We start from the raw sequence: 24286 nt of genomic DNA on the forward strand, positions 1-24286 counted from the left end.
TCGCACAGCGCTAATAATTAATCGCCGGTGCTACGCGGGGAAGGTGCGAAAGTTAGCATCTCCTTGGCACGAACCCACGGCCTAACCACCACCTCTGCGTCATAAATCTGTCCCGAAGCCGAGATTTTCATGAAATATTTGATCCCAGAGACCACTTGAGTCTGCGCCTCCACAACCTTGGAGAACTCAAGTGGCTGCGTACCAGCCTGGCTGCCCTTCTTCTGGAGCTGAAGATTGTACTGTTGTACGCAGAATTTGCCGAGATCTTGAATCTCCCCGTTTCTTTCCACGTCCGTCACTTCCGTCCGGCCACCCACTCTTGCTCCGACAGCGACGGAGGAGGGGATGGACAGTGGCGGCGCGAGAAGGAGGAGGAGGAAGATAATGGTGGGGGATTTTGACATTTTTGATGTACTCAAGTTATGGGATTGATGAAACGGGAAAAAATGGGGAGATATATAGAGGATGAGTGGAGTTTGGCCCGCTGAGGGCTCATGGACACGTATGAAAGACGGTGGCAACACCCAACACGCACAAACCGCCGCGTATTTTCATGCCATCAGCCGTGCCAAATGCCGATGGAGGACATTTCACGTCGCTGCATGCATTAGTGGACGATTAAATATATACATATATATATTGGCGCCTCGTGCAAGTAATCGATTCATTCATTCGACATGTTTGGAATTGGTATTTTCAAACATTTTTGTTTCTTAATACAAATTGATTATGATCAATAATAATGTTAGGCATTGTTTGGTATATAATCAAATAAGAACAGAATTTACTCATTAATTATTTTATTTCATTTCATTTCTATCCTGCCAACCAAACCAAATGTGTCATATTGGACTACATGAGTTGATACTAAAAATTATTTTGTATCAGATCACGTACTCTTTAAATTTTCAGATTTCAATCGCGAATAAATGATATCAAAACCATGTGTATGAAAACATAACATGATGAAGTTAGTCTATGTTACATCGAGAGTATTTATCTTTCTATTCCAATATCATTTGATCATGTGAGTATCTCTTATTTTTATGAAAGTTGAAATATATACTCATTGAGGGAGAAATACTTAATGTATAACATACAATAATCTAGGAGATACACATAAACCTGATGGATAATTCAGAAACAGGTTAAAGTTGCTACATTATTATCAATTGTCCATAAATTAAGATTATTTAGGTTGTATTTGGGGAGATAAAGAATTTGAAATTCATAGATTTCGATTATACTGTGATTGTTAATAACGAAACAATAAATGAAATCTTAAATCTATATTTTAGTCATTTACACTAATTACATAAAAGTATAATGTATTTCAAATGTCTCTATTATTTAGTGAACTTGAAATACATTTTAATTAATATGAAACACTATATAAACATATAAGAAGTAGATTTGAAATTTATAGTCTTGCTTCTCTAAAATTACGAAAATATATTTTAATATATTTGAGATTCATAGATTTGATGTTAAGAGATTTCAAATCTATAAGATCAAGTCCATTTATTTGTTTGGAAGTGATAAGTGAAAAATGAACAGTTAATTAAATTAAATTAAGTTAGATGAGTCAAAAATTATTCGTTGGTTAATATTCGGGTCGGATCAGCCATAACCGATCCGATATAAGGTCCACGGGCCATCCGTCTCGAGTATACAGTTGCATTCCAAATATCCCTAGCTAGAGGACTCCGATTCAATCAGCTGGTTCACAAGAATCCATCCTGGAGCTTCAGTTATGGCACCTAAAGTTCTAATGGTAACAGATTTGCAAGAAAACTCTTGCTTTTTACTCAATTCGCAGCTTGTTTTGGAAGTCTGACATTTTACATTTCATGAATTCAGGTGGCAGAGAAGCCGAGCATTGCTCTCTCGATCGCTTCAGTACTTTCCGGTGGCCGTGTATGTCGTCATATTTTTTACAAATTTAATGGAATTAATTGAGCCAGTTTAATAGCTACCTGTTTTGTATTTGCTCTGGAGGTGGTGATATGAAAAAGAAAATATTAAAGATTATGGCTTTCTCTGGTTTTGTCACATGTATATGCATCTGAAGTTTTTTGTTTCGCTTGGTAAAGTGACCTTTTGCAGGTTTGATTGGCTTAATTGAGTGATGACTGAAATATATATTTTGATCTCTGAACGATTCTGGCTTTACCTGGAATTGGATTTTATCTAGTATTGTTATTCGGTCTAGAAATTGGCCTTCAGTCTCCAGCCGTCGATTTTTTTTGTGTTCAGTCCATTGGTACTTTTTTAGTACCACATTTCCACATGAAGTATACCACATTTTCACATGAAGTGTACCACATTTTGTATGACATAGTACCACAATTTTGTGGGTAGAGAGTTAACCCAAAGAAATATTTTGATTGAGGATTTTTCACCAACTTCCAGTTATTCGGTTGATTATATAATCAAGATCTGTTTACTTGAATTGAAAAGGTTCATTTTATTGCAGATGTCCAACCGAAGGGGGAGTACAGAGGTGCATGAGTTTGATGGGATGTTTTTGGGATTTCCCGTGCAATATAAAGTGACGTCAGTGATTGGCCATGTTTTCAGGTTAAAATTTTCCCAAAGAGTGTATCTTTCTGGATTTTTTTGCTATCTGACACGATGATGTCATTGAATAGTGTGGGTGGGTGGGTGCCGATATATTACCCAACGATCTTCAACAAGTTCTCTTTCAATTTGTTTCACTTGTCGTGCAAAAATGATCTCCTTGAACCGTTCAGATTCACACTAAATTATCAGAATTAACGCATTATCTTGCTGTAAATGATTAAAAATAAATGAAATTTGAAATCCGCTTTTTGTGTATTCTTTATTTAGAAAGAGCATGTTCTTTTCAGCTGTATCTCCGGTTAGGTCTACAGATTGAATATATCGAAACCTTAATTGACCGGTAACAATACATCCAGCCCAAATTGCATGACTTCCTGAGGTTCACTTTTGGGGAATTTATTTTTAATATCACATCTAATTTTCTGCCATAGATTGTTGTATGGTATTGCACTCAGTATGTACCCCTTAAGATTCCCATAAAATTCAAGAATAAATTATATAGAAGTATAGAACTACTACTGCAATATTTTCTCAGCTTGAAAGAGCAGTTGAAATCGTATGCTTTCTTACTCATGTGTTTTTGTCTCCAAACTAATGCTCATTAATCAAGAGACATCCAACTCTTGGGGCTAGTCCTGTTCATGTGTGCTGGTGTCTCCTAACTAATGCTCAAGCACTGAGAGATGCCAAACTCTAGGGTCTAGTCCTACTCAGGAGTGTGCCTCTCAAACAACAAAATCGACCCTTTGTTGACTAATCTATGACAAAGAAAAATTTAGAGATCAATGACTCAAAACACGTCTCTAGATCTTCACTTTGTGAATGATTACATTCTTTATATGATAACATTCATAGCGACAATAATTATACACGTACATGAGAATTGAGTGGAGAGTTGTAGTGTAAAAGTCTTTGCTTTGTTTGAAACAGGAATGCTTACTCAAGTTTTTCCAAATGTAAGTGTTTTCTCGGTCATTCATATGCTAATTAATGTCGAATTTCTTCAGGAGTCCATTGTGTCCGTAAGTTTCACTTTATAGACATTGGAGATTGATGTCCATGGTCTTTTTACAAACTTACTTTCCACCCTTTCTCCTGTATCAAGTTGTATGATGGTCCCATACATGTAGCATTCTGCATGAATAGTATAATGCAAATATAGCAATGTAAACTTTTGATTTACATGGAAAAATTCGAGCTCTAGCTAGGTGAATTTTATGAATATTTATAGTGTGGATCTTATTTGTAAGGATGTGAACACTCTCCACCTCTTTGAATGAACCCTCCATTGTGAGAGAGCTGTACTAGTTCCTCCTATCTTGGAAGTTTTTGAATTTAACGAGATAGTTTCTCCAGTGAAAGTTGGATTTCTGTCCTTGTAGAAGACATTTATCTAAAATTAAGATATTGTCTCTTCTAATACTTGAGTTGTATGAGTTCCAAAAAATTGATGTTTATTGAGATTTTTTTGTTGGACATTTAGTGTAGATTTTCCAGCTCGATATCAAGATTGGAATGCTACAAATCCTCTGGATCTCTTCGATGCCTCAATTGCTAAGACAGAATCTAACCCAAAGGTAAAATATTTCATTGTGCTACATGTCCACATCTTTTTCTTGTATTTCACTAAGACTTGAAACACGCGTCTTTGGTAGCATTAAGATGTGATGCATAATCTATATTAAAAAAATGTGAAGCGCATTAAGAAAACTAAACTCACCGTTTGTTTCTTTAGACACATTACTTAAGTAGTCCCATTTACAAATCCCTCCCACTTGTTGGTAATATTTTGTCCCGTACCAGTTGACTGTATGCAAAGCACCTTTGAATTTAAAGTTTGTGTTAGAAAGGTATCTACAGACTTCTTAGGGAGAGAGTTGAGGGAACTAAAGTGATTATTTTCAAGTAATATGACTTCACTTGCTCTGATTAACTGACTTCTTAAAATCAAAACTAGCATTGTCCTCCATTTTAAGAGCTGTATTAAAGCACATGCTCTACTGTTGTTATATGCTGCATATATAAAATACATTCAGCAATTTGATAGATGTGCACAAATTTGATAGATGATTAATTTGTGTACAGCTCTACACATGTAGACAAACACGTCGACAAATGAAAGTTGTTACCTGCATGAGCTTTCATCACATATCAAGTGACATAATGAAAGAGAGATTTATTTTGAGTCGTGATAGGAGTCTTATCTATGATGCCATCATAACCCAAGGCCTCAATTATCGCAGCAGAAAGTACAGAAGCATGTGCAAGAACGAGATTAAAAATAGGGTAGAAGAATGTCATAAATCTAACATGTAAAGCTTGATGTATCAATTCTTCGTACATATTATGAATACAATCGCAATGCCATTTACTCCTGATGGTTCTTTATGACTAATTATTTCCACTCAATCATTTTATTTGGTCTTTTTGTATTTCCCCCCTAAAAGACATCTCAGTTCCACTAAGACATAGTGGCGCATTATTCTTGTTCTGACAACTGTCCAATTCTACTCTTAATTATATAATAATATACTATTTAGTTTTTTCTTCCTTTTGTTTTTGAAGTAGACAATTCACATTTGTTAACATGCTTCTGGAGAAAGGCTCACATTTGTAGGCATTTAAGCCAAGAAGCTCGTGGTTGTGGACATCTAGTATTGTGGTTGGATTGTGATCGTGAAGGTGAAAATATATGTTTTGAAGGTATTTTTGTTTCTATGCCACAGCTTATAGTCTACTACTATGTTTTGAAGCTGCTTTTTCTGTAACAATGTCCATTTCTTGCTCTTATATTCATTTGGTTTCAGTCATTGAGTGCACTGGATTCCACTTGAAAGATGGCAAAAAAGTTTATCGTGCTCGGTTCTCATCTGTCACTGAGAAGGATATTCATAAAGCCATGGATAGCCTCGTCGAACCTAACAAGAATGAGGCATTGGCTGTGGACGCCCGCCAAGAGATAGATTTGAAAGTTGGTGTCGCCTTCACAAGATTTCAGACAAGCTATTTCAATGGGAAATATGGAAACCTTGATTCAAGAGTTATCTCGTCAGTCTTTCTCCATGTCTAGCCATTTTTTCCCAGCAGAATCTTTTAGTCTCTATGGCTGTGTGAGAATATCTGCTGATTTTTTTTTTTTTGCTTGATAGCCTAATTCATCAATGACAATTGTGTTTAAAACCACAGCAACGTGGTTGCTATTTCATTCTTTATTCAATTCTCTCAAGTTTCCAGTGGAATCGCTTTATTGTTATCAATCTCAGTTATTTTTGCTCAAATCACGTGTGTGTTTGTGTTTGTTTGTTTGTTTTTTTTTAAATCTTGTGTTATTGGCAATCAATTCTGAGAAAATTGTCGTGACTAAGTTCTCTTATGAATAAATCCTACATTCTGTAATTAGTTTAATACAATATGTATAGAATATATCGATCATGTTAGAAACTTGTTAATCGCTCAGTTTAATGTTTTGTATTAGTTCAACTCCGGGCCATGTTTGGTGATTTCTATTGATCATTCTGATTTTATCCTTCTCATATACTTACTAATGACCTTTTCAGCAGCAGCTATTTCTCATGAAGCCTAATTTTTCTTGGCCATTTATTTTGCAACTTAAAGTAATTTTATAGATTGTATCTGCAGTTATGGACCGTGCCAAACTCCGACTCTTGGATTTTGTGTGCAACGACACCTACAAATTACTACTTTTAAGCCAGAAAAATTTTGGGCATTGCATCCTCACATAATACACAAAGGCTACGAACTCAAATTAGAATGGGAGCGCCACAGGTTATTTGACTCAGATGTGAGGTCCTCTATCTTTAAGTCCTACTATTCTATTTCATATCATCAGCGAATCCTGATATTATATTTCTGTTCACAGATTACTATGATGTTCCAGAACTTTGTAAAAGAAGACGGAATATTGAAAGTTACTGATATATCAGAAAAACAGGAGTCAAAAGGTCGTCCAACTGGTCTAAACACGGTGAACCTTCTGAAGGTGAGACCATGCTGAGTGGATGTTTCCTGACCTTTCTTATGATCCGAATGACTTGTCCTTACTATCAGACTGATTAATTAGTGCCTTTCACCCATTTTTTGTGAAATTCCCTCAACTTTTGTTTAGACTGTTTTCAGCCAGAAAAGAAAAAAAAAGGAAAATTAAATTATTCTCTTAGCAACTAATTTTTTCTGCTGCCTGCTTAAATTTTTTAGTGCGGGAGGACATTATGAATGGGAGGGAATAAAAACGTTAATTATGGCAATTTTGACCAACTCCAGGTTGCTTCAAGTGCTTTGGGCTTTGGACCTCACCTGGCTATGCAATTGGCAGAGCGATTATATACACAAGGTTTTATCAGGTTTTCCCCTTCTCATCAGTTTTCCTCTTACTATTTTGTGTTATTCTAGTAAATTCGTGTATTAGATAAAATCACATACCATTAATAAAATGACATGCTTGCTGATTGCTAGACCACATATTAAATAACCTTACCTGTAGGTTGGAACCTTTCATCTTTCTCATTCTTAAAGAAATCTACAGTACTATGGAATTTTAGTACAGAAATTGACTGAAAGTAGTTATTTATGATTCCACACTGCATATTACCGCAGATTTTCGAACACCTTATTTCAATTTTATTTAGAATTTTGTGGCACAAATAATTCAACAGTTTACACTGTCATTCCGATGAGTACTTGTGCCATTCCATTGCTGTATAATTGCATTTTCATAAAAATAATGTGAGCTTTATGGAAAATTTCCCCCTTCTCTTGGTGTTACAGCTTGAGATCATGCATAGTGATGATGGTATATGTGATCTTCGTTGGGTCTCTTGTTGATTTGATCATAATTGCTATGAATTTTAATTTTTATTCTCTATTTGGTGCTGCTTTAGCTATCCCCGTACAGAGAGCACTGCATATCCATCTTCATTTGATTACAAGGGCACTCTTGGGGCACTAGTTCAGAATCCAGTATGGGGTGGTTACGTGCAGCATCTTCTCTCTGAGGGTTATCCCAAACCACGTTCGGGAACTGATGAAGGTGATCATCCCCCAATTACTCCAATGGCTTCAGCTACTGAGGATATGTTGGGGCATGATGCATGGAAGCTCTACCAGTACATCTGTCAACATTTTCTCGGATCTCTTTCTCCCGATTGCAAATACACAAGGTAAAATTCTTTATTTTTTTAACATTTGACATTTGTGAGTACCGTCTTCCATGAATGCTTTTTTTGTTTCTCATATTTGTTTTATTCTTAAAAAAATAAATTTATTCTTTTCCTTGTCTTTCTCAAGTGTCATTATATAGAAAATCCATTTTATTTTTAAAATATTTCATTGTCTTCCTGACTTGTACGGAAAATTTCTACTTTACAGAGGGATCTAATTTTTCAGTCTATTATGATTTTGAAGTGAGCTAAGTAGACCCCGTGTTCTGCAATATCCGTATGCATTTATTGATGTTTGTGGATATTTATGAATCAGGAAAGTTATTATCAAGCGATTTTCGTAAAATATGTTAGCATGCTGATACTATTGTGCATGTGGCTTGGCAGCTGCATATTATATTGAGGCATGAATTACATCATATGGTAGCTCTACGGACTAGAGGGTCAGAAGCATTTTGAGGTTGTTTGTCCTGAAGTTAATTTTTTGCGCTTTAATTTGGAGTCTAGTTACATTGTCGGAGAAAAAATTTCATTCACGTTTTTTCTTCATGACTGAGGATGGTGCAACCTTTTGGGTTTGAACATACCATATTGTATCGTATGTTCTGCTTTAGTTAACATTTTTTATGTCTTTTATTATTCATCATCAAACAACACAGATTATCAAAAAGGGAACTAAACTAATAAAACCGGACTCAGATGCCTGTGCTTTATATATAACCGGTTTTTTCATTCATTTGTTACTATTTTTTATATGTATTGGGACTCTTCATGGAACAATATAATTTTTTTTATTTACAGTTAGTTATCAATATTTATGCGTGCAGATATACTATCCATAATTTTAATTTCCTCCAGGGTAAAAGTTCAATTTGAAGCTGGTGGAGAATCATTCCATTGTGTTGGACAGCATGTCATAGCTCAAGGATTCACATCTATTATGCCGTGGTTGGCAATAAGTGAGATAAATATTCCTCAGTTTTCTGAAGGGGAGAATATTCGCATTTCGAGAATTGAAATCGACGAGGTATTGGGAGAACAAAACGTTTTAGTTGATTTGTTGGTTAAGATGTACATTATTCTCCTTTTTTCCCTTTCTTATTTTGTGCTAAGAGTAGTAGATGCTCCTATTAGTCCTTATTTTTCTTTGTGAACTTTTTTGTGATCCTGTAACATAACAGGTCTTTATTTTTCTTTAATAATTCAATGTCCTTAACTATTTATGCTGGACTCTCGAAATGAAGTTGGTGAAAGGCAGAGAACTTATTCTTGGTATTGTTGAGTGCTTAATCTAGCTTTCAGAAAAATTGGCCCGTGAATCTTTGGTTAGTAATTACACCAAAATTATTGTTTTGGTGACTATATATGTGAATCACAACAGTTCAGCTTTTTGTGGTGATAACACCAATGTGCTCAATCCATGTGACGTCATGAGATATACTAAAGCGCAATACTAAGTTTCTTCCCTACTATCTATAAACTTTCTGGACTTTCAGGGAAGCACGCAACCACCAGATTACCTTAGTGAAAGTGAACTTATATCGTTGATGGAAAAAAATGGCATAGGGACAGATGCATCCATTCCTGTCCATATCAACAACATTTGTGAACGCAATTATGTACAGGTTATTGCTTATATAAATTTAAATTCACGACTGAACTTGAGTAAAGGTGGAATTTGTATTTTGTAAGTTGTCGACTTGTTAGAATTAACGTGCCAATGTATTCGAATTACAGGTACAAGCAGGTAGAAGATTGCATCCTACTGTTTTAGGTATCAGCTTAATAAGAGGCTACCAATGTATAGATCCAGATCTCTGTTTGCCTGACATCCGAAGTTTCATTGAGCACCAGATCAGCCTTGTGGCCAAAGGTCAGGCGGACCATTCTATAGTTGTAGAGCATGTGATAGAGCAATTCAAAAGGAAGTTTATTTACTTTGTCAAGCAGGTGATGAAGATTATATTGAGTTAGCTTTCTATTGCGAGGCATTCTAACTCTTTTGCATTTTATCCTTTTCTTCTAATTTGTATTCTGTGCTAGAAATTATTTCTGTTGACGGGACAAGTTTGAATTGTCGTTTTTCCATACAGATAGCTTGTAGACTTTTTCCATACAGATAGCTTGTATTCTTTATAAGTTGATGGTTCTTGCTCCAGTATAGATTGAAAACATGGATGCGCTATTTGAAGCGGAATTTTCTCCTCTCTCAGATTCCGGGCGTGTTCTTAGTAAATGTGGCAAATGTTTGAGATACATGAAGCACATATCAAGCCAGCCATCACGGCTATACTGTGCCACATGTGAGGAAATTTATTACGCTCCTCAGAAGGGTACAATCAAGGTAACCACAAGTATCTCATGGAATTTGAGTGTTCGGTATTTTTTCCCCTGAGGTTGGAGCAACTGCATGGGGTATTTTTCGTTCTTCTAGTATACCTATTCACAACCTTGGTTTTTGCGTTAATTTTTGGGTTCAGTGACGTCCTCTTAGAAACCTACCCCTGTTGGGCATTATTTTGTTATAAGTCTGTAATATGCATAAAATATAAAATATTGTGACCTTGAACATAGATGTGATCCCAATTTTATAGCGATTAGTTTCTTTGTCTGTCAGACTTGCTTGATGGTTATATTCAATTGTCCTGAGGTTCTTTCAACTACATTAGTATACATGGTTTCGATCTGGTAAATGAACTGGCAAACTGTTTTCGTACTTTAACTGGCATATTGCGTTTTTGAGATATCAGACCGCGAGTATTTCATAAAGAGATGCTAATGTTGGATTCCATACTATGTTGACTGTCTGGCTTCGATGTCATTTTTTACCATTCCTTTTATTAGCTTAGTTGCACTTGCTACATACCTGGTATCTCTTTTCTTCCAGCTATACAAGGAACTAACCTGCCCTCTAGATAATTTCGAGCTTTTGATCTTCTCGATGCCCGGTCCAGACGGTAAATCCTTCCCTTTCTGCCCTTACTGTTTCAACAATCCGCCATTTGAAGGCATCGAAAATATATTCGGTGAAAGTAAAACAAGTAGTGCTGTTACGTTGGGGAAGGGAGCTGGCATGCCATGTTTCCTATGCCCACACCCCACATGCCAGCATTCCATGATATCCCAAGGCGTCTGTGGTTGCCCAGAATGTGATGGCACAATGGTGCTGGATCCAGTCAGCGCTCCCAAATGGAGGCTTTATTGCAATATGTGCAAGTGCCTTGTTTCCCTTCCTGAAGGCGCTCATAGGATCTCTACAACTGAAGACCAGTGTCCTGAGTGCGACTCAACTATCATAGAGGTAGATTTTAATAAGAAGACGACCCCTTTAAAGGATGGAACTACGTTGCACGTTGGATGCATTCTTTGCGATGAGTTGTTGCATTCACTGGTGGAGATGAAGCATGGGAAGTCGTTTTCGGGGTATGGGAGATCTCACAGGGGACGGAGTAGGGGAAGAGGGCGACGTGGATATCGTAGCAGCAGAGGACGTGGTGGGAAGAAACCTCAAGACCCAAAAATGAGCTTTCGAGATTTTTGAATGTAGCAGTTTTGCATTGTAGCCGACTATATTTTTGCGACGGAAGAAATGAGTCTGAGCTGAATCTGTAGAAGAGGGCATGTGAAACAACTTATGGTGACTTGTGAGTTCTACTTTTTAATTTCCGTAAACTATGTTGATTGATTTTAAATATAAAATTTGTTATTATAAATGATAGCAAAGTGAATGGTCTTTTGACCTATTACTCTAGAGTTTTTTTTTTTTTTTTTTTTTTTTTTTTTTTTTTTTTTTTTTTTTTTTTTTTTTTTTTTTTTTTTTTTTTTTTTTTGCATCAAACCCTCGAGTTTGATTGTTTTGATGATATCTCATAGACCAGTGATCAAAATGACAACGTACAAAATAATTAGAAATAAAACTCAATTTGTTACGAGATATTTCAGTCCTGCTAGACTAGTTCGGACATTATCTATACTAATAAGACACTGTCAATTGCTATAATTGTGTCATTTAGTTCGATTTTGCAACGTCCAGTTAGCGTAGATAACATCCGAACTAGTCTAGCCGATCTGAAATGTGATTTATAGTAAATTGAGTTTTTTTTTTCTAACTGTTTTGACCGCTTGTCGTTTTGATCGGTCTATAAGATATCATCAAACTATTTTTGACATATTTCCGGTTGGTATATATGATATTTGTAACTTTTATAAAATGTTAAGGTTTAAATTTCTTATTTAATTTTCACATGAAATAAGTGTATATTTTCGATATTTCACGAGTGAAAAAAAATTCTTTATTCTTATATCAAATATTCATTGGTTAGATTACCTACTTTTTCTATATAAATATCTGTTATCAAATAAGTAGAATCAAGGGATAACATATGAATTTTACTATGTTAATTTATTTTCTAAAAATATGTAATTTTGTTGTGTACCCATTTCTATAATATTTGATAACTTTTTAATAAATCATATAATTGCTATCAGCTGAATTAGTTATTGATAGAATCAAATTGTCAAAAACAAGTATTTGAATTGAAAATTGCAATAAAGCATCCTCCTAAATTCATGAAATTAAGAAATTGATCATATTTCTACGAAATTAATCTATGAATTCGTATGGATAAAGGCAATTATCGATTGGGTACTTAAACAAATAAATATAAATTTAATACATAATTTATAATATAATTATAATAAAACAATATCAAGAGAAAAATATATATTTTATATAAATTATTTTTTGAAAGTATAGTTTATAGAGAATTAATAAATAAATTGTATAGATTATTCTTTATATTAAAAAAAAAAATTACTCCCACTGATTATAAAACTGCAGGTGGTGGGCGGTGAGGATGACATGAACTCACATGATGCAAAACTGCTGGCACCATATCCCTCACGTCACCAAATCCGCAAAACGCACACACACCGCGCCTCTCCACGAAATAAACCACAGCCAACGTTCCCCCACAGTGCCATATTCCTATGTGCTCTGGTGTTGAGGCCTACACGCCACATACCTCAAAAGAATCTTGAAAAATGCAACTTTTCTAAGCTCAGTTTCCAGCGGCCTAGCGTTGCTCTCCCATTTCTTTGATAACACCTGCCATAATACAGCTCTGATAACAAATCCGGCACCGTCGTTGAGTTTCCCCTGCTCCCTTTCCCGAAGTTATTCCAGCAAGCGTGCAACTTTCTTGAAAGTATCAATTTCAAGTGGCAGTACCACCAGAACGGATGATGGATTGGATCAGGCTGTGTTGCCTGTTCACATTATACATGACCGGGTGTGTTTTATGTTGACTTAAATTTCCTATTACTGTTTTCCCTTGTAGAGTATTGATTGAAAGCATTCCCTCTTTCTGTTGGGAAGGTTCGAGTAGATATATGTGCTTCATTATGCCATTAAGATTATATATATATATACCCAATTACTTTTGCTTTCTTCAGCAATCTATGGTTTTGCGATTTTTTAGATATTTTTTCGTTGCGTTCATGTCATTTTTCTTGTAACCATCTTTATTGGACTTAGACAATCGGCAATGAAGTGATTAGTTTTCCCAGAGTTGAAATAGACCATGTCAGTCACCGATTGGGTTTTGATATTTTCTATGACTTTTCTTCATGAATCTTGAAAATTTATCGACAAAAAATGACACAGCATGGTTGCTGATTTACTCAACAATCCTTTCAGATAATATTTTAGTAGCAGCAGTAGTTGAAACATTTGAAACAACAGCACCGCAGTAGCAAGAGCTTTAGTTGACTGACTTGATGAAGGCTCTTCACCACTTCTTACTTATAGTTCAAACTCATAGCCCTTCAAGTTTGCAAACAGGTCATTGAGTTCCAATTTGCTCAAATCTTGTGGTTATCTCATTGCCATAGTCTTAACATCTCATTCTCGGGACAGTGCTCGAGTAAGTTGAGTGTAACTTCTCTGTTGTCGTATTCTTTGCGAAGAGTTGTTAGCTCGTCGATAGTGCTACCGAATCTTTCATCAAAGTCATTTAAAGATTCTCCTACCTCCATTTTAACATTTTCAAACTTCTGCATAGCTACGGAAAGTTTATTTTTCTTTGTCTGGTCATTTACTTCACATATTTGGATCAACTTTTGTTTTTTTGTTTTGAGTTTTGTACAGAATGTCCTTGGCTACGTTATCCAACTTAGCTTTCTTTTTATATTCGCTGATCTATTCGCTTCTGTGTTTCTCCAGCATTTGTGGAGCTACTTCTGTTATAGCCATTGTTGTATTGGCTTTTATAATCTTAATGGGACCATCATTGGGGACATAGCACATGTCATTGTCTTGTGCTGTAAGATGAGCTTTCATCCTGATTTTCCGGTTGTCGAAATCTTTTTTAGAGAACATGGGAATCTTGCTGAAAGATACCATAGCTTTTTGCAGTAGATATTTCAGAACGAGATAAACCCTCTCCGATACCACGTGTTAGGATCGGTAGAGTGTTTAGAAGGGGTTGAATAAACACTCCAAACTTTTTTTCTTCTGTTTCTGAAATATGTGCTTCAAACCTTTTTAGGAGTCAGAAGCCTGTCTCAATCTTTGAAAGTACGGCAGACTACTTAAAAGTACGGAAGCAGTCAACAGAACTTGATTAAAATAAAAAATAATAGAAGGTAAAATAACACACGGTTTGTTTCTAGAAGTAAGGACAAAAACCCTTTTATGTCCCCCACTTATTCTGTTTCTAGAAGCTATCACTAAAAGACTTTGATCAGTACACATTTGTACAAACCCTCTTTTGTAAGACTTACCATCGCATACTGAAAATCTTAGTATTACAACTCAACACCTAATGAATTTTGATTATGGGAAATACTCTTTCCACAGATTACAAATATTTCACACTTTTTAGTAAGTAAATACAATGAAAAAGTGTGTAAACAATGATAACATAAATAATGTTCTGAATCTGATAGAATTTTATAGCGTGTGATAGTTTTTGTAGATTCTCAGTATGATAAGCTAGAAGGTGTAAGTGATTTTGCAATTCAATGAAAAGGTTAGTATTTTTGAACAAATCATTTTTAACGTTCGAATGAGAACGATTCTTTTTTCCGTTACGAGTAGTCGAGTACTTGAATCTAAGAATAGACTTGTTATTTTTTTTTTGTACCCAAAATAGTAGTGATCAATAAATGATATGTACGATTCATTTAATGAATTTAAATAAAGTGTATTATTGTATAGAATGGCTACAATAAATATACACATCCTCTTATAGATAGTGCAAACAAAACGAATGTCACTGGTGTAGTCTGGCAGATTATCGTAAAAGACTGTCTTTCTGACTATTGTTGTCTGTTCCATATCACTTCATTTTTAGTTCGGTCTACCGGTATTTCTACTTATGGGTGTGTTCAGATTTTCCTTAAGATGAATTCTGCTTCTGGTTCTGCTTAAGCAGAATACTTTTTCTGCTTTTCCATTTTCCTTAAAAGTGCAGATCACCGTAATTAAAACTATCCTTCAAATTAATTGAGAGGTTTCTGTTCATGCGCTCTCGCTACATGCTGAGCCTAGCCCGTAAAAGAACTAATCTGATTCTGATGTTAGAAGCCAAAATGGTTTGTTCGTGATTGATAGATTCAGTGACCTTCCACTTTACTTCGCACTTGTGAGGCACATATTACAATTTTTTGTGAATATTTTCAACATATCATAATTTGATGAATGGAATATATTTGGATGTAATTTGACAATAAAAAAACCCAGCGACTCCCATTTTCATGCATGATATGATCATTTTTGTACTAAAATGATGCCTGAGTTTTCCTGCCTGCCCAAATGATACTAATTAGTAATGCTCATTGGCTTATGGGTGAGCAACTAGATATTCAAATTGTTTACTTATTATGTAGAACCTCACAAGAGCATCCAAGATATTGCAAGAGATTTGACATGTTCGATGATTTCCGTGAAGGTACTGAGTTATATAACTGATGTGAATATATTATTTTCTGGTTGCTGCTGTTGTTGCATAAACTTTGTTTTTTTTGCTTTTTTTTTTTTTTTTTTTTTTTTTTTTTTTTTTTTNATAGTTTGTTGCATTTAGGTCCAGACCGGTTATGTCATAAGAGAAGGAACATAATATCATCATCACTTGAGTGTTTGTGATTGTATTCAATGTTGGAGATTTTAATGACTTTTGTAGATTTTAAAAGTTTAGAGCTATTCAATCAATATTTTTACATACTCTATAAAAGTATAGTGATATTCAAAATAGATTTTCATAGAGTTTTATAAAGTCAAGTGGTATTTAAGCATAAAATTTTAAAAACTCTATAGAAGTCTAGATCTATTCAAATTTTCAATCGATTTTTAATAACTTCATGGAATTCACTAACATGCAAACATTAAAGGTTAAGGTACAACTATAAATTGTCAAAAATAGTTTTTGGTTCAACCCAAAGATTTAGATGGATTTTTAAAACTTCTAACTCATAAACAAACTCTCTTTCTCTCTCACATCACATCTTTTCTCTTCTCATGTTCTCTGCTCTAATATATCTCTATCACTCTTTCTAATTTTCAAAATATATCTCAATCTAGGATTATGTGGAGAAAAGCATTGTGTACTAAATTATCATTCTTTTTTTTAGGATGACATGAATTAGAACAATGGGTTTAAGACCATAATCAATAATTAATTTGAACGTGTTTCTCGACTATCGAAACAAAGAGAATATACATAATTTATTTCAAAAGTGAATTATTGAAGTATGCTTGTTTGTTCAAAACTGATAGTGGTGAATAAAAAATTAATATCCGAAATTACCTGTTTGAAAATTTTAAAATTATATATGGGAAGTTAGCGTATTGTAGGGGTGGAGTGCATACATCGCGACTCCATATTTGGAGTTGCGACTTTGAGTCTTTTTGGTGTAAAAACATAGAAAATGTGTTGTGACACCGAGTTTGTTGGCTGAGTGACAAAAGAGTGGCATTGCAACACCAATCCTTCATGTTGTACGTAGATTTGCATAAAAGGCATCGCGACGCTGGGCCCTAGAGCCACAATTCCCTTGCATGGAAAATATCTCCACTCCACAACTTTTGGAAATGTATAAAAACACCTCCAAATTTCATTTTTGAATATAAAATCATCCTTATTTCATCTCTCTGTAGATTATCTAATCACAATTTTTTTCAATCAATTATGTTTAGACACGATTTTTCGAGACAAAATCTTTATTTGGATTTTTAATAACTCGGTGATTAAAATTTGAGATTTGAGTGCTTTAAAGCATTTTGTGGTCGACTATTTTTTATCGTCTCTTACGTGGGATAACTAAGCAAGTAAATATAGTTACCTCTCATACCATGTTATGGAGATAATGTTGATTTGTTTCCTAGAAATTTTGAAGATAACAGTGTTAAGTAACAATTCTTTTTGGAGAGAAACAGGCACTGTTCCAAGATACCGTTGGATAACTGTGAATCTCGATCGATACCTCTCTTAGATTATCCAAGCAGATGAGGAGAACATATATAGCGTCTAAAATGTTACACATTTTAAAGCAATTGCTCCCATTGTCTTGTATGACAGTCGTGTGGGAAATATAGCATTTTAATTGTTGTACAACTTAAACGTTTGAGTTGCTAACAATTATATTTTGGTATAACAGCAAACACTATTTCTACATATTTGTTGAATTACAGAACTATATCGTAACCAAACCATTTAAGCATCTTTTTTGAGGCCTTGTTGCACAAAATCGATATTTGTCTCTTTTTGATGTTCTTATTTCAATGGATTACATTGTTCGATTCAAGGATTGAATTAACTATTTTCTAAGGCTCCGGAAATGATGCATGGAAAAGTCACGGATCAGATTGTCAATGAAATAACTAGAGGAAGATCCACTTCTCGAAACTTTAGACAAGGTTATTCCTCAGGTATTGTGATGTTTTTTTTCTTCAACTTTATTTATTTATTTTTACTTTTCATAGCCATTTCAATTACTAGTAATTGCTGTGCTTTGCAGGATGCTCGGGTAGATTCTGATACTTTTAAGTGCAAATTACCATTTAACTATTGAATCTCTTCCTGGTCTCGACACAATCATTGGAGAACTACTGAAGGAAGATGGGTAGGACTAGCATTTGTTAATATCCATGCTAATTTTATTTCGATTATAGTAAAATATCAACTTGAAAATTGGCTGCACATGCATTTGCCTCGTTAATTAACTCACACATCTGTACATAGTTGAATGAATTTTTACATGATTCATAATGTCATTGTTTATTTTCAGTTCTTATATGATATTAGTGTATGTTTTTATGATTGTGAGTGCCTACATTATGTTTATTGCGTAAGTAGAGTTAGTCGTTTTTTTCCCATGTTGGAGGGATTAATTATGTCATGTTGGCATCCAAAAAGCAGCGAAGAAATGGGGGTGGGGATCTTTTTTTGTCGAGTCATACCCAAAACATCCTGGGGCTTCAACCTTGTCACTATACCAAGTTTCATTGGCTTGACGCCTTGCATATTGTTATTTTTTCTTGATTACATGGGGGCGGAGGGTGTTTTCATTGTTATTTAGGATCGAACCGAACTCGAACCCAAGCCTAAACCGCTCATCTTATTATTATAACTATACTTAAACACGATAGAAGGAACTTAAAATAATAATAATAATGTTGAAAATGACAAGTGTATGATTCCCATTGGGATTTAATAAATATATAAATTTTGAACATGTGACATTTGTACTAGGATTTATTGGAAGCTTTTGTGCACTTGTAAGTGTACTATATGATTGGTGGCTACGTGGAATGGACCACTTGGAATTTAAAGCAAAAAAACATGTCGACCAGTGAAAAAGTCTTCGTAAAAATATATGGTAACGCAGTTGTCTCCATCTTCATCTTTCGTGACACTGTGTCGGTACTTTCTATGATATCCCTTCATTATTATTGGATCATTACTATTTATTAGTACCCAATATTTTTATGAATTCCATGACTGAATATCTATTGATTCACATTAAAAAAATCTATCAATTCCCCATTCATTTTTTACTTTTGAATGTTGTCTACATTTCCTCCCACTTTACCTATTTATGCCTGTACATCTATTAGGTGTGAATATATAGATGAACATGGTTGATAGACAATATATCAAATTTGAAGGAGCAACAGATTGACTCGATTTGAAGAAGAATCCAAACCTTTTTGTGTGATTTAAAACACTTTGGGGTATGTTTGGAGTGGGTAATAAGTACAAGGAGATATTGTTAAACTCATGTTTGTGTCATTTTTTATGGACCCAATTAATCAAGAAGCCCGTGCAAAAAAAAAAAAACCCCTACTTGGTTGAAAAGACATCTTTATGTTTTGGGCGGATTGACAATCTACTTCTTAATTATATTTTTTTTATTTGCACACACATCACATAAATAATTTCATGATGAAACTAAATAAAATTAAAAAAATAGAGAAAAAAAATTAGAAATCAATATTAAAAATGAGATAAAATGCAAAATCATATTTATTTTTATTAAAAAATAAATTATGAGATAAATACATAATATATAATTTAAAATTTTATAAAATATTTATTTATTAACAGCTGAACACATGATTTTGAAAACACTACTACAAATATCATTTTATATACCAAATTGTCATCAATACTAGTTTAAAGTATTTTTGTCTCGACAACAAAAAATATATAATTTATCATATTTATTAAAATCTTACCAAACAAGACATACTTTATCACAACACATTATATATACTTACTTTGACTTTCGTCATCAATCGAATTAGTATATCATTAACCTTCAGCATTTAATATTATTCAATTTTAATGAAAGCAGTTCCACGTGTACTACAATAATGGACATCGATCGTGTTGAAATAATTTGTATTTTAATTAGTCAAGAATCTAAGAGTCCGTGATAGATTAGGAGACAAGTTCTAGATATTGGTCAAATTAAGTGATTTATTAGGCTTAGTATTTTAAATTTAGAATTAATATATACATCGAGAATTGATAATTCTCTTCAAATAATCAATTAATAAAAAAAAGGTTCAATTAAAAAAATTAAAGCAAAAGCTCTTTACTCTTCCGATAATTCCTGGTATCTGTATTTTACTCGGATATATACACCAAATTAACTTGTAATAATGAAAGAATTAATTAAATATATGTAAAATATCTTATATTAAAGTCCAAAAAACTCAGCATCTAAGTGGGAAATAAGCATTTTGGGTATCAGGAGAATTTGTTACCTTGTCTGGCTTTTCTGCAGATGCGTAGCATGCATGCATGTCAAAACTGCACGTCTTTCTATATAATATCTTACAAGAAAATGAGATCAAATGGCCGACATGACGACATTAAATCTTAATTTGGATATATTATATATACCTAGTTTCATTTTATTTCGACAATATTTCATATGTACGATTATCTGTTGATATTTTTTGTCCATCGTATGTTCGAGCTAGCTGTTAGTTTGTCTGCGGCCAGCAAAGCCAGGTTAATATTTATATTGGGCATACGTCAAGTGCGCAGACGTATAAAAGTCTGGACCAGCTAAAGCTTGACATGATCAGGTCCATTGGTGCAAGTTATAACAATTTCTTTGCTATTTTAACTATTTGATGATCTTGGTCTCCGCTCAATAATTGAGGTTGAGGTCCTGAGATTTGTTAGTCTCAAATTTGAGTCTCGCTGATTGCGAGTACTTTTTCTAACATATTTAGGTAAATTTTGTTGTTTATTTGTATTTTCTTTGCCCGAGATATAATCAAATCTTAGGTCTACGCTCAAGTCCTATCAGTTTAAACTATATCATAATTTTTAAATAGGTATATTCTTGTATAAGCATGCATTTATATATATGACATTGAAAAATGAGAAATAATAATAATAATAATAATAATAATAATAATAATAATAATTGTGTTCGAGAATACCGTTACGTTGCTCAAAAGCTGGTGACCATTTACTTGGGCACTAAAAATATGAGTGAATTCTCATTATCTTTTTGGGTTCCATTTTCAACCCAAACTAGATTACTATAGTGGGGACAACATCAAAAAACTTAGAGATCGTCACTAAAAATATGAGTGAATTCTCATTATCTTTTTGTGTTCCATTTTCAACCCAATCTAGATTACTATAGTGGGGACAACATCAAAAAACTTAGAGAACGACGTTCATTAACTTAGAATCATATGCTAAATACAAACTAGCCGAAGATTTTTGAATAATGCACACACACACACACACATATACATACATATAAATATATATGTATGTATGAAGCTGCACAAAACAATAGTCAACAAGACAGGAGAAATTGTCTTGTCCTTAGTTTGCGGAAAAAAACAAAGTGTAGACTAATTCTGAAAAGAACGATTAGTGGGTCCTATATAATTAATAATTATCTGTTAGATGATAACATTGATGCATCATTACAACAGCTAGCCAGCCAATGTTTCTTTGTCAAAAGCAATGTTAAAAATCTTTAATGTTTAACTATCTAAATCGTTTTTCGGCAAGAATCTGACATGATTCGCACTAAACATTCATTATCAATAATTTTAAAATTTTTTGAACAGATATTGACGCATAGATAGGAAAGACCGACCCACCCAAGATCCATGTGGTTTTGGGTACAAATTACACTAGTGGATGCTTATAAGATTTAGACATATATAGGAAATTCCCATCTGCAATTGTATATGAAATAAAAATAAATCGGTCCCATTCCCATATGAAGGAGAACTTTCAGTTGGACTGGCCATATCGGCAACTAGGCATGGAGCATGGAGTAATACTCATTAATGACCACTTTCTACATGTACCACAACACGATCCACGGTGTAATGTAAGTTTCAAAAGGAACAAAATGGACAATTAAAGATGGAATAAAAGCTGCGAAAAAGGGTTCAATAGACCCCAAAATGACAGTTCATAGAGTCACTCAAATCAATATATCACAAATATAGATTGTACTCCTTCTGACAAACACAAAGAGGAAAAAAAAGAAGAAGCAATAATAGCGATAATATGATGGAAGATGATAATAATACTGAAAATAAAAGATTCATTCATCAAACACCACCATCATGGTGATGATGATTAGATGCAACAAGATCTTGATTCTCATTAGTGCAATGAATTTGGTTGTGTTTTTGGGAAGATCCTTTGGAGATTTGAATTGGGTACTTCAATTCATTTAGTTCCAACTTTCTGAGTGCAGCTTTACCAAGATCAATGCCACAAATATCTGATAATCTAACAAGATAGAGCAAAACATCAGAAAGCTCCTCACCCAAATGTTGCTTCTCTTTTTCTTGCCAATCTGGCAGCCCTCTTGGGACCTCACCTTTCCACTGAAATATCTCAGACAATTCTCCCACTTCCCCCACCTGATTTATGCACGTAAAACGGTTACAAACACTTTAAATTATAGATCAAACAGAGAATTAGAGAAAACTAGGCCTAAGCCGATAGCCAACTTAATTGCTTACTTGGTAGAACATGCTTAACAGCTAACCAGTAAAATGCCGAAAAAATTGCTGACGCCAAAAATTCTTTGAAATTTGAGCCCCCAGCACTGGGTTAAAAAATGTATTTTAATCTAAGTAGAGCAGCAATTTAAGGCATCATTATTCTCACTTCTCCCAAGTCCATGTATTATATTATGCACTAGAAAAAACAAGGCACGCAAGAATATAGCATTTAACTAAAAGACACGAGATGATGATAATTGTGGGTAGGAGTGCCAAAGCCGCTGCACTTTTCGATGACTTTAATTTTTGAGTCACACTTTCGGAAAAATTAAGTGTGGCTAAGTTGAAACATATCATTGTTGGTGGCAGTTCTGATGTTGCTTCAGACAGTGTTTTCTGACAGTAGTGCTATAATGATATTGTGAGAAACATAAAAATCAATACTGAGCCAGTTTTAGGTACTAAAAAAGCTGTTGAAAATAAAGGGATTTTCTGGTTTTCCCTTTTACACACGATGTCTTTGAACAATTGAGCTGATTAATGTTGTATCAACAGCTAAACATTTATTGTCAAAACAAAAATGGTTAAACTTTTCCAAAAAAAAAAGAGAGAGAGGAAGAACTTTCAGGGAATTTTTCAGAAAAAAGGCCTGTCTTTTTTTAATGGGAAACCAAGCAACCAACTTTATACTTCTTCTTCTTTAAGAATTCCCAATATAAGAATTTATGAAAGAAACAGATTCCAATAAATATTAAAGTGTGTCCATTAGAGCCTTTTAGTATATCACGTACACTTTTATTCTCTACAGAAGGACCCACGAACAAATTTGAAGTACAATTTTGAAAAATTGCAAATTCTATCCAAAAATTATTGAGCTAGCTGTGTCCTGGTCCGTCTCAATTCTCGACTAAGACCCTAACTATATTAAAAACTATATCTCCATAAAAAAAAAAGAACTATATATAGATATTAAACCATATACGCTTTAGAACATAGGAAAAAATATATGCTTGTTGAAAGAATTGATATAGAAGAAAGAAAAACAATTTAATTTATTCAATATTTCAATGGGATTTTCACAAGGGATAAACAGAAAACTTAGAGAATGATTATCAAGAATCAGAAGTGAACAATAGCAGGATTAAATGGGAAAGCGAAGACCGTGAAAATGAGAAGACCAAGAAACCTAAAGTCTCTTTTTTGCATGGTAATGGTGTTAACAAATTAAAGAACAGAAAGAAAGATGAGTGCATCAGCATGTTATTTTGTGCTAGCTACCATTCAACCAAGAACAAATACAAACCACCACCACCACCCTTCCCAACCTGGTGTACCCGTCACCGACCACGTAAAGGAGGAGAAGAAACAACATCCCAATCATAAAAACTGGAAAAGAAGAATGAAAGCCAAGATTCGGAAAATTTTAATGGCATGGAAAAAGTCAAGAATGAGGCTCAAACCAGGGCCAGAAGCAGATTTCTTGGGCTATGAAACTGATCCCAATCTCTTTCTTTGGCGAAATTCGCCATCTTGTTCTTCAGATCATCGAGGGTCACCCCCCGTTGCTCCGATTCTCCCTTGTTCATGTTGATATCGTTTCCACACCAGTTCACCCACCTATGCTTTTGTTTTGTTGGGGTCGGGCGGTTTTTATGCGTGACTCCCATTTTAAGGTCTCCTTATAAATATAACACATGAATATTATTTAATATAATATTTTATAAAAAATTTAGGATATCGATAAAACTTCCAAACAAAATAATATTATGTGTAGCATAGCATGCACATTATTTTTTATATATATAATCTCCCATAAATTAAAGAAATCATATCTATCTAAATATACGCACATAATCTCTTCGTAAATTAGACATCAAGGCAAAAGCATATGTATAATCCATATAATTCATGGACGACCTTTTCCAAAATAAATACAAAATCAATTCCAACGACTTTATGTTATAAATATTAATTTAATATTTTATAATTAGTCAATCCTACGAAATATAGATTCCATGAT

At 34.0% G+C, this 24286-nt stretch overlaps 3 protein-coding genes across 5 annotated transcripts; 1 reads left to right on the forward strand and 2 right to left on the reverse strand.

Moving 5' to 3' along the window:
• Positions 1–17: 17 nt before the first annotated feature.
• LOC140967587 (cysteine proteinase inhibitor B-like) lies at positions 18–404 on the reverse strand. The gene has a single exon (XM_073428199.1). It carries the CDS (start codon positions 402–404, stop codon positions 18–20), a length of 387 nt encoding a protein of 128 aa, XP_073284300.1.
• A 1221-nt stretch (positions 405–1625) lies between these two features.
• Positions 1626–11506, forward strand: LOC140967474 (DNA topoisomerase 3-beta). Of its 3 annotated transcripts, XM_073428009.1 has the most exons (15): positions 1626–1774; positions 1861–1917; positions 2477–2580; positions 4067–4160; positions 5187–5286; positions 5391–5631; positions 6223–6385; positions 6464–6583; positions 6865–6944; positions 7482–7760; positions 8619–8787; positions 9257–9385; positions 9498–9710; positions 9925–10104; positions 10648–11506. In XM_073428009.1, exons 1-15 carry the CDS (start codon positions 1754–1756, stop codon positions 11299–11301), a joined length of 2604 nt encoding a protein of 867 aa, XP_073284110.1. In that variant the 5' UTR covers positions 1626–1753; the 3' UTR covers positions 11302–11506. The 3 variants fall into 3 exon arrangements, with proteins under 3 accessions (XP_073284110.1, XP_073284111.1, XP_073284113.1); XM_073428010.1 differs by lacking the exon at positions 1626–1774 and having other exon boundaries at positions 4072–4160; XM_073428012.1 differs by lacking the exons at positions 1626–1774; positions 1861–1917; positions 2477–2580 and having other exon boundaries at positions 5201–5286.
• Positions 11507–21660: 10154 nt separating this feature from the next.
• LOC140967579 (uncharacterized) lies at positions 21661–23914 on the reverse strand. Its single transcript, XM_073428185.1, has 2 exons — positions 23727–23914; positions 21661–22182 (listed from the first exon to the last, which is right to left on the reverse strand). The coding sequence occupies exons 1-2, from the start codon at positions 23850–23852 to the stop codon at positions 21865–21867; spliced, it is 444 nt and encodes a 147-aa protein (XP_073284286.1). The 5' UTR covers positions 23853–23914; the 3' UTR covers positions 21661–21864.
• Positions 23915–24286: the final 372 nt, after the last annotated feature.

Source organism: Primulina huaijiensis, unplaced genomic scaffold, assembly GCF_012295235.1.
Source record: "Primulina huaijiensis isolate GDHJ02 unplaced genomic scaffold, ASM1229523v2 scaffold25443, whole genome shotgun sequence".
Taxonomy (NCBI): domain Eukaryota; kingdom Viridiplantae; phylum Streptophyta; class Magnoliopsida; order Lamiales; family Gesneriaceae; genus Primulina; species Primulina huaijiensis.